General features: G+C 51.7%; 1 protein-coding gene across 2 annotated transcripts in view; it reads right to left on the bottom strand.

Moving 5' to 3' along the window:
• Positions 1–15,000, bottom strand: part of LOC115314982 (thyroid receptor-interacting protein 11) — a 56,573-nt gene that overhangs the window by 5,624 nt on the left and 35,949 nt on the right. The window contains exons 4-15 of one of the 2 annotated variants that reach the window (XM_042288669.1): positions 14,406–14,627; positions 10,439–10,501; positions 9,430–9,550; positions 8,033–8,167; positions 6,389–6,468; positions 4,401–5,804; positions 3,659–3,730; positions 3,408–3,529; positions 2,849–2,991; positions 1,784–1,887; positions 1,116–1,215; positions 67–148 (exon numbers count right to left, since the gene is read on the bottom strand). In XM_042288669.1, the coding sequence (XP_042144603.1) occupies positions 67–148; positions 1,116–1,215; positions 1,784–1,887; positions 2,849–2,991; positions 3,408–3,529; positions 3,659–3,730; positions 4,401–5,804; positions 6,389–6,468; positions 8,033–8,167; positions 9,430–9,550; positions 10,439–10,501; positions 14,406–14,627 (2,648 nt within the window). The remainder of the gene's footprint in view (positions 1–66; positions 149–1,115; positions 1,216–1,783; positions 1,888–2,848; positions 2,992–3,407; positions 3,530–3,658; positions 3,731–4,400; positions 5,805–6,388; positions 6,469–8,032; positions 8,168–9,429; positions 9,551–10,438; positions 10,502–14,405; positions 14,628–15,000) is intronic. The other variant, XM_042288670.1, reaches the window with a different exon arrangement.

Raw genomic sequence — 15,000 nt, 5'->3', positions numbered from 1 at the left:
TACGCAACATCACACAACATTGTGATAGGACTGATGGTTCCCAAAAGAATGACGAAGGACACCTACTTGTCCACTTTGCCCTCAGTTGTGGAGCGGACCACGTACACCTCCTGCCGCACCCTCTCTAGCTCCGCTTCTCGTTCTCCGACTGCATCAACGGTGAAGAGAAAAAGCTCGTTAATATCGTTACAAGGTGCAAACGTTTGTCCGACAAAGAACGGCAACAAGGGGGGGAGAAAAAAGTCCGGCACCTTGAAGCTCGCAGTTTAGCCGGGGCGAGGGGTGAATATCACACAGATACTGGTACCCAGCAACCAGACCAGTACCTGATGTAATACTCAGTCCCAGCCCCAACGCGATCGCCGTGGCCGATGTCTTCGACGCAGACCTATGAACTGCCTTCCGTTGCGATCCCGACTTTGAATGGAGACGAATATCGCTGTTCTTTGCAACGTCGAGTGAAGACCGACATCTTGTCCATGCTGACACGATGCCAATCTCGCATTCTTCCTCGTGCCCATTCAGATCCGTTCTCCCGTGCAAGGCCGACGAACATCCGGCGTCGCTTTCCTTGGCGCTAACAAGGCAAAGCATAACTGACACTTCGGTGGGACGTCGCCCTGTCCACGCGGCCGTCCTTGGCATTTCCTGCCAGTTCAAAAAACTCCTAGCGGTGCCCAGTGTTACGGTGCAACCCTACATCGGCGCAATGTCGGCTCGTCGTGCCGACTCCGACGTTCCAAACTAGTGGCGTGCCGCTGAGCATGCGAGGGGGAGGCCGATCCCGGCGACTCGCGGGTGGTGGTGCAGAGGAAAGGAGAAGGTGCTGCGTCATGCATGGGGGTGCTCCCCGAGACCCCATCTCATCTGGTACCCTGGACGTCGCTCAGCCCCCCAGAGATACCAAATGAGATTAGGCCTCCGGAAGGCGCCAGTGCAGGGGGTCCCGTCCCCTCTCCGTCACCGCGTTAGCTCCGCCCTCCGCAAGACATGTGCGGCGGAGACTCCTCCTTCTCGTGCAACGAGGGTTACCGTTCTGTGCGAAAGGGGTGCGTGGGAAGGATGCCAAGAGGTGAGACGTGCTGGTGAGAGAAAGATTGGACGTGCTGCCTCACCCTGCTGCTTGAGGGCAACTATCGTCTCTTCCTTGCGGTCCAACTGCTGGCTGAGCCGCGTTGCGGCCTCCAGGGCGTCTCGGCTGCTCTCCAGTTGTTCCTGCAAGAGGCAGGTCCACAGTTTCGGTTTGTGACGCACAACGTCGACTCTTTCATCGGGGGGACGTTGGAGTGACTGACGACAGGAATACGATGGGACGTGCACAGAAAGCTAGAATAATACTCTTCAAAAAAAGACACTTCTCAGCCTTATCAGCTGGTTAAAGGCTGGTTCAAACATGTATATTAGTGCTGAGAAAAACCAAGTCAGCACTGCACCAAAGCTGTAGCCAGTGCCGACTCAACACCTAGTTGGCACCGCATCGCGACTGTCTGCGGGAAAAGGTGGGGTCACGCGCAGTGAAGCACTCCTACGGCACAAAGTTAGCGCCATGTCGGCACAGAGTTTGCGCTGCAATGTTTGGGGAAGCGGGCCTTAAATGTAAATTCGTCCATTGACTCGTTGGAAGCTTCGGGTATCGCTCAAGGAGATGAGGAGCAGCAGCTCTGTCCTAAAGGCCGGGTGGTAATGCAGTTCTTAATTCAGAAGGTTTGTGAGTAAAAATAGAACTCAACACCAGAGTGTCAAAATTAATAAAGCGAGCAAACATTAGGATGAAGCAACTTGCCTGCTTCTGAGACACCAGTTCGACGAGCTGCTGAGACTTTTCTCGTTCCATTGTCAGCTGAGACTCGTACGACGACCGAAGCAGCTGGATTTCTCTGTCCTTTTCTAGAAAAAAAACGAAATAGAAAGGGTTCAGCGGATTAAAGAAATAAAAGCACATCTTTGTTTGGCAGGCATTTTTTTTTTTTTTGTAGAAGCAGAGAATGGTGACCAGGGTGCCAAAAACTTTATGACGGATTAATTCAGTGCCTCCTGGACCTCGCGAGCTGGTCTTGTAACTCGCAAAAGAACACAACCAGAGTCATTTCGACTTTCTTGCGCTGGGAAAGCCATAATCTCGTTTTACTTGAGAGTTGTTCAATTTACTATGGCTACATTTCTTCAGTAAACTTTGAATATGCGCCTAAATATAGGAAGTGAGCAAACCAAGTTTTATTGCAAGAAAAAATTTCTCGCTGTCAATCAAATGACACAATTCGAAAACATTAGTTGATTTGGTAAGAGCCACGATATGCGTACATTTGAAAGAGAACGCTTAGTCGAATCGCCCTTCTCAGACAGGCAGTTACGTGGCCTATTACGGCAGTTTTCACGTGGACCTTTGCCACAGCAGTGGCTAGTTGAGATGTCCAACTTCAAAGTGTTTAGCATGTGACTTGTGAAGGGTGCCACTGCAGTGGCTAGTTGAGATCTCCAACTTCAAAGTGTTTAACATGTGACTCTGAAGGGTGTTATCGCCACAATATACATTGCCCTCCAACTCCTCCGAGAGTTTATATCATCATTTATTAGCAATTAAGGATACTATAGCATTTATTATATGTAGCTTTTAGTGAAATATTGTTTTTAGTTTAGTGCCATAGTCCTTTCTCATGTTTTGATGTTCATCAGCTTGCTTTCGCATATTCCACTGTTCGTGAGTAGACGTTTCTCTGGCTGGAACTTTATGGGTACAGTCCCGGGAAATGCCTACCTCCGTACAATACCAACAATGCAAGCCGCGACAATGCTGGCGGAAATACAAAGAAAGGAAAAGTACATTACGAGCACAGTCTAAGCATCTCACCCGTCTGGAAGTGGTCAAGCACCTGCTGAAGGTTGCCGAGCGATGCCTTGGTCTGGTGCAGCTCCTCCTCCAGCGCCCGATGGTTCGACCGAGCTTCCGCCAGCTGTTGCGCAAGGCTGCCGACCTGCTGACTCGCCTGCTCCCTGCGAGCGCAGGTACGTTCGATTGGCGTCTTCGTCGGCCGTCCAACGGACCTCCGAGAACAGCGAGAAAGTTGGCTGTTTCCCTCCCACAAGATGCAGGTTGAACTCTCCCGGATGCATGCTCCGAGCTTGGACTGGCCTCTCCACTTTGATATGGGTGTCGGATATGAAGTTTCGGGCATTGGACTGAAAGCTGCTTCACACATGACAAAAGAATGCAGCACTCCAACACAACTCGATAGACGGAACCACTGTACCCACTTGTTCTCTTGTCCTAAGCAGTCACGAGCGAGGACAACAGTCACACTCAAATACAAATATATGAATAAAAAAAAAAAAACAAGACAACCTTGGTTGCAGAGACTCTTCGAGAGCAAGCAAACATAGACTCGGCTCAAACAACAAGCGGAACTTACGTGGCGTTGTGGGCGACCGATTCGGATACCCGAGCCCAGTCTTCGAGCTTTAGCAGGCGAGCTCGCAGGCTCTGCTCGCGAGCCTCTGCTTGGAGGGCCTCTTCTGTGTAGCCTTCTTCCATCTGCAATAGGTCAGCAAAAGGTTGAGAAAACATCCTCCTCTTTAATATGTTATTCTGACCTAAACACTTTGAAGAAAAAAAAAAAATTTATTCGGGCAAACGGAGGGAAAAGAAATATTTGTTGCCCACCTGAAGTAGATGGGTTCGTAGGCGTTCAAGCTCCCTTTGCAGCTTGCTTTCCTTCTGACGAAGGTCGAGAACCTGAGGTCGAGACAAGAAACCTGTTTTAAACGTCCAAACCAACAATTTGCCAAAAGTGAAGGCATAGTGAAAATTTGAGCGTATTGTATGGTGCTGCATTATAAACCACATTACGTGCAAACATGCCCACAACTCACTTTAATATAGGCATTCCTTAGAGCAACGTGTCCTTTTCCATAAGTCACAAAGGAAAAGGCTGTACAACGATTCCCGTAATACTGATCTAAGCCATGACATATAATCTTCAGCCCGTCAGATGGGCATACTAAGGGCTTTCAGAACGAGCACCTTTAATGAATCAGTGAATGCGCTTGTGATTTAGGACCTGTCGGTATGCGCCGATTTAACGATTCTTCGAAAAAGTTTTCTCTGAAGGCATTTCACGTGCCTGTCTGAATCTGAACACAGAGACATTTTATTTTTCTTGTCTCAGCGTCCAGATTAGGATTAGGAACCTAACCAGCTTGCCTGCATACTTTCGCTTCTTGACATACAATAGCTGCGTTCGATTTATCTGGATTGGTGTGAAAAAGTGCAAGGCGGCGTACTTCTGGTCGTATCTAAATACCCTGTACCGGAAGTATACTGCCCTACACTTTTCTGCATTGGTGCAAATAGAACGCAGCTATTCTGTTCTGTTACGAGAGAGGTTGGCAGGTCGCAAACATACCTGCGCTTGCATGTTCTCAGCCTCTCGTTTCCAATCCACCGTCTCCGACGACTCCTCAGACGTGCCGACGTTCGAATGCTCCAGTTGCCGGCCTTTCGAGTCTCCGCCCCCGGCAGCCGCCACGTCGCTGCAAGCTTCCAGTTCGCCGGCGAGACGGTCTCGCTGCTCCCGCAACTCCCTCAGCTGGTTCTCCGCCTCGCTCAGCCGCCCCTTCAGCGCAAGCGCCTCCTCCCTCCCAGCTGCGAGCGCACCCCTCTTCTCCTCTAGCTGCTGAAGCTGAGAGTCCCTCTCCAGCCGGAGTGCCCCCAGCTCCAGCGCCAGCTTGTCCGCTTCCGCCCGAGCGTCCGCCACCTCCCTCTCCCGCAGCTCAAGTGCAGATTTCAGCGCCGCCCTCTCTTGCTCTGCGGCCGTGAGCTGCCGCGAGAGCGCCTCGCGCTCCTCGAGCAGTTCTTTGAGCTGCTCCCCGTCCACAGGCGAACACTGGCGCAGCAGTTGGAGCAGCGTCCCATTCTTCTGCTTCTGCGCTTCCACCTCCAGCTCTCGGTCGCGCACCAGACGCGACAGGTTTCGCAGCGCTTCCCGCGCCAGCTCGGCGTCCTGCCCCGACGCGTCGGCGCGTGCCGCCGATGCCATCTTTTCCTCATTCTCTCGGCGAAGCTGGGCGAGGGCTTGGCGCTCATGCGCCACGACGCCGAGGAGCCGGTGAACCTCGGCCTTGAGGGAACTGCTCTCGCGGGACTTCTCGTTCATCACGGACAGGATGCGGTCCTTATCGGCCTGCAGGACACGCAACCGCTCCTCCAGCGCGTCATTTGGCTCCTGTGCCGCTTGGCCGTCTGCCTCCTGGCGCTCGCCAGGTACCGCCCGCTCCAGCATTGTCTCAAGCCGGCTGCACTTTTCACGCGCTTCCTCCAGGTCGGCCCGTAGTGACTCTTCTTCTCTGGATGACTTGTCTTCGGCCGCTGTTTCTTCGGAGACTTCCTCGCCGATGCTCTCGGGATCTGTCTGACAAAACTGGCTAGTGGTTTCTAAGCTCACCGTCTGCAAGGCACTCGCCCGTTCCTCTTCTGTCTGTTGGTCCTCGTCTTTCGCATCCAACCTCCTGTCCGTCGAGCATGCACTGTCTGATGTGCTCGGAGTATCCGTCTGCGACGCTTGGCACGTGGAAGCCGTAACTTTCATGAACTGCCGGCTTTCGTCCTCTTTGCCACCGCCGCCATTCTCTGTCTGCTGCCCTTCGTCCCGGAGTTCGGGGCTGGTCGGTCCTTGTAACTCCGTCTGCGAAGCCTGGCTCACGACGGGTACACGTTGGTCCCGTTTGTGTAGAACCTTCAGCGCTTCAGCCTGTTCCCGATTCTCGGCCTCCAGTTGGGCCTTCACCGCAAGAAGCTGTGTCAAGACTTCCTGGAAAGGGAAAGCTCGTCTCAAAGGCCAGCTTTGACACGTCCCTCTAAACATGCCATCAATCTGGATTCAGAAAAAAAAAATTTTTCGGTAAAGTTAAAAAAAAAAAAAAATGCAAAAGTTTTTTTGATTTGTCTGACATTCAAGCTCGACCCTTGACAAGCACCGCTAGAATGCACGTCATGCACTTTGTGTCCTGCTCTTGCCAACAGCGCTACATAACAATGCACAATACCAAAATGCACAGATGTCTGTTTGTTGCAGGTTAAGAACTGCAGGAGAAGATCCTCCCACAATGCCCTTCACTCTTTCCACCTTAGCAGAGCGAACGCTAGAGAGAAGCTAGATGGAGAGGAAGAAACCACCAAACACGGTGAGCAGAGAGCTTTGTGGGGGGGGGGGGGGGGGGGGGGGCTTGTTGCGCTTTTCTCAACCTGCAACAGCCTATATACTGTGTATTCTATTTCAAACATCGAAGAGGAGAGAGTACTAATGAAAGGACAGCTGAAGCTAGATCTCACACACAACACTTTAAACACCCCATTTCTTTCTTTAAAAGTAAGAGACTGTCCACTTTGACACACCTGATTCTGCTGATCGAGCTCCACCAGGCTTGCCTCCAGTTGAAGCTTCTCCTGCTGCAACTCTTCGACGTAACTGGTCTCTGTGAGGAAGACAAACGTAATGTTTCACAATGTCCCAGCAGCATTAATTTGAAACTATATTCAGAGACAGGTTAAGGGTACAGAGGAAGCTCCTCCCACCTCTTTCCACTCCAGCGGAGCGAATGCTGGAAAGGAGGCGACTTCCTTCCAGCATTTGCTCTGCTAAAGTAGAATGAGGTGGATGGAGCTTCCCCTGAAGTCTTAGCTTGTCGCTGACTATAGGAAAGTACTACCGGCCACTCCCTCAAATGTGTTTACGAGAGCGGAAGTGCAACAACTATTAAATGTATACTTTCCTTACTCCTGTACATATATAGAAAAGGGTACATATCCGCGTAGCAAGATGCGGTGCTGAATCATAGCCAAGCAGAAGGAGGACAGTTCGAACAAACTTGCTTGCACAGTCACGCCTCGCTTGTCCAGATCTTAGTAAACTGTATTTCAACAAAACGAGAGGGTTGCACGAACGACAAACAGCCAAACTAGACATTATTTAGAGCGTCATTCAGTCAACCAAAATATGTATTATCCTCGCAGCTTGAACAGGAGACAATCGCGAATGGATAAACAAAACAACGTCAGCTGCTAACCATGTTTTACAGCTGGAATTGCCGCAAGAGCTTGCTGAGGCCAGGCGGCGTAGCCGAACAACTTTACTTGCAACAAAAACAAACCTAATGTTTTCACGACCTACGAGAAATCTTTAATTTCTTTACGCATTTGTGCGCCAAACACACGTGTTGTGGTGCTACGGTTTGGTCGCAAACCCTGGGACAGGGGCACAGAACCCTCAACCGCCATGGTTGCAACCAAAGCTCCCAAGTCGGACGGCGCTACACATTTGTCCCGTAGCTAGAACATTGAAGTAAGATGCCATATTTTCTGACGTATAACCCGCATCAAAACAAATTCAAAGTAGAGGGTGCGGGTTATACGCAGGTTATACGCAAATTTCGGTGCGGGTTATACGCAAATTTCGGCTTCACGGCAATGCGCGCGAAGTCGTAGGGGTAGCTTTCCCAGAATCCCTCTACAGCTTCAAGAAGTGCTGTATCAACAATAGCCTGGACAGCATGGACGATGACACTGTCTGGGACAGCGAAGATGCCTCCGATGAAGGTGCCTCCGATCATGGGTGCACTGACAGCAGCGACCAGTAAATGTTCCAAATAAAGGCACTGTCTCTATCGAGACCTGGACATTGCGTTGCATAATTAATTGTGCGGGCAATATACGGCATATTTTTTTGCTTTTCTTGAGAGTACTAAGCTGGGGGTGAGGGTTACCTTCCCCCCATGCAGGGGCAGTAATACGCGCGAAAATACGGTAACTTTGTTCCGAACTTGAGGAGGCTTGATGAAAAGTGAAGTGAAGTAACTTTGTCCTGAAGTGACACAGGCTAGTTGAACACTGAAGTAACATAACTTTATCCTGGAGATGGGCAGGCTTGATGATTGGTGAATAAACGATATCCTAGAAGTTAGCGTTCGACATGTTTCCCTGTAGTAATCTTGGTAAAATTTACGAGTAAGCAAGCAAAGGAGCAAAGGTTCGAGTCCTTACCGGGATCATCCTCGGTCTGCGAGGTTGCGTCCCGTGTTCTCCGCCTTGCACGTGGTCTTGCCTGTTCCGTCACTTGAGGTTCTTGTAAATGAACCGTCTGCTCGACACATGGCACCTCCCCATTCGTTTCGGTGCCTGCACATCAAGGTTTTACCATGAGGCCATGGGTCGCAGTATTCACGTTTGCCGAAATCCTTGGGACGTTAGACAGGGGAGGGGGATAAAGACATACGCTACAATGTCCTTTTAACGAGACTTTTTCAAAGACTTGCCAATAATGTGCAGTGCAAAATGTTTTTTTTTTTTAATGTTTTGCATAACATACCAAAAACATAAGAAACAGTGATGCAGTAAGTAAATACTAAAACACTTTTGATCAATTAAGTATACGTGTTTCCTACTGTTGTATTTCGTCCTTCGTGGTGTGGTTTAGTTTTTATCGACAAAAATCTATTGCGAGTCAGAATTTGAACAGATAGAAGGTTACCGTACAATCCCGTAAGGCCGCCCACCCAAACTGAAGAGACAAGTGGTCAAAAACGGGAAATGTGCTATCTATAGAATGGAGACAGCGAAATTATAAAAAATTAGTGATGAACACAGGGGCACCCCCTACAAGCCACGTGACACGAGAACCGATGCCGCAGATCGCAGACATGAAAAAAATATGCGTTTCACAACGCGATAAACACGCGGGAATTTGCTATAGTCTGCTGCGTCCCGGGAAAGGATACCGCAGACTGCGGATGCAGTAGATTCGTGTTTCACAAAGCAATAAACACGCGGAAACTGGCTACACACTTGCGTGTCACGGGAATCAATATCGCGCGGGTAGATTGCGAACAAAAATGCAGGAACTTGCAATGAACTCACTTGTCACACATATTGGTACCACAGATTGCGCGGTCAAATTCAATTCCTGTTGGGCATCGCACGATCGGGAATCGGAGGGGTGGGCTATATTCCGTCATTTTTATGTTACGGATATTTAGCCAGAAAAACGGGATGGCCAATCTCTCGGGGGAGGGCACCTTTAGGGGACTGTGTGGTACATGTTTATGCTTTTCCCACAAGCTGCATGCATGCTAAACAAGCTCAACTCCTCTCAAACCTGCATGCTCATCCCTTGTCAGCATACAAAACTGCACAACAATTATAAATCTGCTCATCTAGGAAGTTGCTTTACTTCTAACTCGCACCAGGGCTCTTCAATCTGTAAATGTGCCAAATATGTGTTTGCCCACCTTTAACTGTCTGCAGCTTAAATGAGGGTAGAGGGGTGATAAAGAGAAGTTAGCTCTTACACCATGCCAGCTTGGCAAACCGTAAACTCGAAAGCAAGTGAAGTAAGTGCAAAGCTTTATGCTGGTATTTTGCTGCAACATAAGAGAACACACCTGCAACTGTGGAGTGCTGCTGGAGCCGTGCCTGCGCCAGTTGCTTGGCATGATGACTCTGCAGTTCGGCCACCTCCACCTGTTGGCGGTAGTTGGCCTCCGCAAGCGCACTTTCCAGCTCCTGCGAGAAGACAACAAAACTCTGTCTGGTCTTGCCGAAAAAATCCCACGTTCTGAGAATCCTTGCCAGCGAGCACGTCCCTTGGACTGACCCATGCCAGCGAACTGTAGTGCAACCAATCGTCCATTCGCTCATCGTCTGCCATGATGAAAACCAATGAGAGTCTTATAGACTGACCTAGGTGAACTCTTAAGCTTGCCGAATCCTGCGAAACACCATTGGCAAGCTGAGAGCGAACAGCTTACTGCCGCGTTATCATAAAACACAGTTGAAGGACGTCCATACTGTCCCAATGTCTGCCGTTTTTACTTCCGAATTCCGGGTCACCAACATGCCAATGCTCAGTGGATCTTTGGGGATTCCCTCAACTGTCCCACTACCCTTACAAACTTAATGGCTGAAGGATGACCTTAAGGCCTTGGCCCACTAAAGTGACAAATGCGGATCTGCTTGCCTGCCGACAAAATAAGATCACATGTTTGTCAACCTGAGCAACCAACTATACTCGGTTTCATCTTTGTGACGAACTGCGGAGAACGGACGCTATGAGCCATCGAAGCCATTAAAATTCTACGCGAGAGTCACGTGACCTTTGAGAGGGGCGCAGCAACGAATGTTGGGCGTACTCCCGTGATACGTTTGCGGCACTGGATTGGCTGGCGTGGCTCGTAGCATTCGCTGCGGTCCATCACAACACGGAACGGAGTATGGGCACCACATTCCTCGGCAAGCTCTTCCAGAACCGCCTCATTAACTAGAAAATTGATCCCGCTTCAAAGGAGCTAAGTTGGTGCATGCCTCCAACTAGAGAAAACTTTTTTTTGCATGAACCTGGGTTGAATGTTCGAAAAAAAAATGCCGCGAAGGTAATAACGCCACCTGCCTTACCTGAATACGTTGCCTCTGTTGCTCCAGCAGATCAGCAAGCTTGTGGTTTGACTCATTTTCAACCTGCAGTCAAAAAGAAAAGCCAGAAATGAGAATGGTCCTATGGCACCGAGACAGCCTGCCAACTCAAATGATCAAATTAACCTGCCGACTGCTTAGGCGGCTCGGTGATGCCGTGAAACGACGAGGCAATGCTGGAAAGCTAAAATAGACCGTGAAAAAGGAATGAACTGCTAGACGAAACTCCAACTGGGTATGACAAGAGATCCTCGGTGTATCCCGCAGTAAGTAACAATTTCCGAATCCTATGAGCTTGTCCTACTTTCTAGATGGCAGACAAGCACTCGCATGAGATGGTTTGCATTCAGGAGTTGTTTCGAGTCGAGCTAACGAGTTATAAGATTTAGTTGTCGATGTACGCTTTCCTTAATCTCGGGCAAAGACAGCCCTCCAGTTAAGTGCTGCAATGGAACGGTCTTCCCAAACGTTTGAACCAAGAACTGAATGGATCAAGACGTACAAAGGGCTTCACAGTAAAACCAGCCAAACATTTTCATTTCACCATCAGAAAAGCACTCGGCTCCAGTTAACGGGGCAACAGCAATACGACGGAAACAGGCTGGGGTACCCAAATATCGCTTGGCACACCAGACAAATCACATCACAGTGGACTGCAATACACAAACGAGACATGGCCTACCGTGACACCCTCTGACCCTTGCCCTTCGCCCGCTCCCTTCCCCAGAATCCGACCGCAAGCCGTCCGGACAAATGGCAAGCAGCTGTGACAGGAGAAAAAAAAATCCCAGGGCCCACAAACGCGTGCGTGTGGAGCCAGATAAGAGAGCCAGCCGCTTGATACTGGGGGGATTGGGAGAGAAAGTGGTCCCGATAACGGTCCGAGGAGAGGCTGTTTCCCGACCAGAGTGCTCAGCAAACACGAATGCGCGCACTCCTTTTGGCGCGGCACACCTGCCACTCCCATCGCTGATCGGCCGGCTACGGTCTCCCCCCCTTGCGCAAATGGGCGCAACAGGTGCCGCCACTTTGTGGGGCACCGCGGCTCTATGTTTACTCGCCATCGACGTCGGATCGACGCTAGTCTGTTATACCGTTCCTCCGACGATGGCGTTTATTCGCGAACCGACGAAACCTAAATGCAAAACGACGGGACGTCGGAACGATGAAAATTTGAGAGAGACCTTGAGAGAATCTGCAATCTTTTAGGACAAGATTTGCTGCTACAATCACTGATAGGCTGAGGGTGACCGAGAGTCTCCTTTGGATGCCTCGCCTCCGACGTGCACCTGTTGCCTTCCACTGTGCTTCGGCCGAGTGTGCATGTTCAATGCTCGCGGGTCGCTGAAGTAATATAGAAGGCAGAAAGCTTGCACTGGAGGTTGAACAACTAAAAATTCGCTCCACCATTCTAATCCCCTAGGTCTAACAGGAACTACACACCTCCCAATGGTAGCACCACTGTCGGAACATCACCATGCCGCCCGCAATTCTGTCCCAAAAACATTGTCGTCGTCGGTGACCCCTTAAAGAATATTGGTCCTGTGAACCTTTAGACAGCAAAGAAGTTTGCTTGCCTTCAAACGTGCAAACTTCAGTCTTCACTCTGGAGGAGCATTTGGGACAGTGAAATAAGGTGGCTAGACCGGGGCCAACAAAGGTGCTGGGTCCGTGGCACGGGGAATGTAGCATACCGAAACAAAGCCTACCATCTCTAGACACAACAGCCTTAAACGAAACTGTACAATCCACTAAATGGCGTGAAGCTTGGAGAAATTACCAGAAACAAAGCAAACGCAAAAAGGGCTTCGTCGTCGGTCGCTTTGCGCCGACGTGCGGACCCCCCATCTCCCTCCCCGGCAGAGACATCAAACGACAAAGCGCGACAAACGAAGGCATCATAACGTGACAATGGGAGGCCCCTTTAAAAGCGGCCTGAAACAAAGGAACGTACCCCGGCGGCAGCAGGGGAGAGGGAGGGGACCCCAGGGGAGGGGCACATCTGCCCAATCATGCAGGTCACCATGAAGCCCCGTTCCGCCCGACCGCACAGCACAACAGGGTGACTCCCTCTGCTGCTGCGACCGCAGCAGCAGTCGAGAGAGGGGGAAAGGCACACCTGCAGCGCCCTCCACCTCTCCCACCTGCCACAGTTGCCAGACCGCACTCTCTTTTTCGCTCCGACAAGGCTAGAAAAGCTGCCGAAACCCCGGCGTCTCGGCGGGGGAACGGAGATGCGTGATGAATGGGGAAACCTCCTGAATGAAGGGACCGAAGAGGCCGCGCGAGTAACGCGGAAATGCCACCTGCCAACTGCGAGAAGAAAGTCGAAGTGCAAGGTGGGATAATGGCAAGTGCGCAGGTCGGGGACGGCTTTCCACGCGTGACCCAAAGTGCAAACCTAGGAGAGCTTCTACCGACGACACTGGCGTGCGAACAAACAGGCTCGCGGATGAGTTGTGGTCGGAACGAAAAGACTCGCACCTTTGGCAGAAATGCGCAGGAAGCGGCGGGGGAAACAGGTTCCCTCCGTCTGCAAACTTGGGGACGGGGCGAAAGGTGTCCTGAAGGCGACGCGTGGAATCGCAAGCGCGGTTTTTAGAGGCGCCAAAGGTCGCCCGACGCTTCGCTCGGCTGGAGGCGGCCACGGCCCTACTGTGCTTTCGAGGCTCGGGCCGAGGTCGGCTGGAGGACACAGCAGGGGGGGCGGAGCTTAGCCGCTGCAATGGATGGGAAAAATCGCTAGAGCTCTCGCCTTTTCCCCTTTTCTCTCCTCTCTCCGAGGCCGGCGGTGCACGCTCGGGGAAGACCACCTGCAATCACTGCGGTGCACAGGCACTAGCTATCGCCGCAGTCGCCGTCTGCCTTTACAAATAAAGTGGAGACAAGTAAAAAAAAAAAAAAGGCAACGATAAAACACAGAGTTAAACTGTTTCCAGGAAACGAGCAACTGTGGCCCCAGCTCAGCTCCAAGCTGTGGCACGTCGCAGCCAGCAGCGACAGGCAGGAAGTGCTTCGACATCAGGCATAAAAAAATGAAACCACAAGCGCAAAAAAAAAAAGAAAAGAAAAACCTGCCACGTGGAAGAACGGAGAAGCAGTAATCCCTCGTTCGTCTTCGCAAAATCTGCCTGGGCAGACAAAAATTCCACGGGCCCACCTTATTTTTCTGCCAGGTATAGAGAAATGAAATGAAAAATGCGCAGGGAAGTTCCAAAGATCGCAGTGGCGGCGATACAGTGCAGAGTCCAACTTGATGCGACCCCTCCTCCTTGCTTCCTGCCTTTCGCCTCTTTCTTCCTTCCTTCTCGGCCGTTCTTGCCTTCTGTCCTATGAGGCCACCTCAAGCCAATCCCTTTACAATGCTTCCCTGGGAAGAGGCCGTAAACTTTTACAGCGGGGGTCTTCGTGGATAAGAATGTCCAAGAATCCAGACACCTCGACAGAAAAAAGAAAAAAAAGAAAAAAAATACCGGGAAGGAAATACCGCCTACGCGCGAACGAGGCAGGTGGCGACGAGGACAAACGGCGGGACGACGACGACTTCGGACTGCCGGCGGCTTCGCGGGCACCCGGTGTAAATTTTACGATCGCCTGATAAGACCCGCGCGACCGCGTTCCCAAGAAGCGAACTTCGACCCCCTAACCAAACGCGATCTCGAGCCAACCTACTCTTCCCCACGTGCGCCGGAGTTCGAACCCCCTCCACCCCCGCGCAAGTTCGGGGTTTGGACCCCGACATATTGCGGCGTCCTCACACATTCAAAGAAGGGAACGCTAGGTCCATACATCCTCCAAACCGCTGCCAACTGTAGCTCTTTTTTTTTTTTAATTTTTGTTCGTTTTATGCGTCGGGGAGTGGGTGACCACTCCCCGACGGCGCGCGCGCCCCCGCTCAAATAAACATTAAAAACAAAAATCGGAGATCGCGGACAGAAGTTTCCCGTACCTGCGGCGGCAACGTCTCGACGACCTCTCCGTTCCAGTCCCCTGCCGCGGCCAAGTCGTCGTCGTCGTCGTCGCTGCGGCCATCCTCTCGGCGTCCCGTCTTCCGGTGTCCTCCGAGCGCGGCGGCGGCGGCGGCGGTTGGGCGGTGTCCCGCATCGCGGTGTTCCCAGGTCGCCTCGGCCCGGACTAGTCCCTCGGGCGGCCGCGCGCAGACTGGCTCGTACTGCCGAGCAACAACCACAGCAATCGAGAGGCGCTGACGAGGGGGTGGGGAGACCGACACCGCCGCGCCGAGTCGCGCTCCGCCCACACGACGCCTCGTAGCGCCCACTAACGCTACCGGGCCCGACGTAGCGCGCCGTTTCCGGCTGGAACGCTTGCGTACACACGTGCCGCCACCGGCGAACGCTCGCTCGCTGCGTCGGAGGAGCAAAGACGAACGCGCCCCCCCTCTACCTCTCCCCCACAAAGTTTTTGGGCATGTTCGCTGTTCGTTGTTTGCTGCCGCGGTAACACCTCTCCGTTCACCCTTGAGCTGACAGTGCGGTGGAGGCTATGCGTTCGCCGGACCAATCAGCCGCCTCCCTTTCGTAACG

This window comes from Ixodes scapularis, unplaced genomic scaffold (genome assembly GCF_016920785.2).
Source record: "Ixodes scapularis isolate PalLabHiFi unplaced genomic scaffold, ASM1692078v2 PGA_scaffold10__122_contigs__length_95168666, whole genome shotgun sequence".
Lineage (NCBI taxonomy): Eukaryota > Metazoa > Arthropoda > Arachnida > Ixodida > Ixodidae > Ixodes > Ixodes scapularis.
Note: the sequence above shows the minus strand (reverse complement) of the source record. Positions and strands in the feature narration are given on the sequence as shown.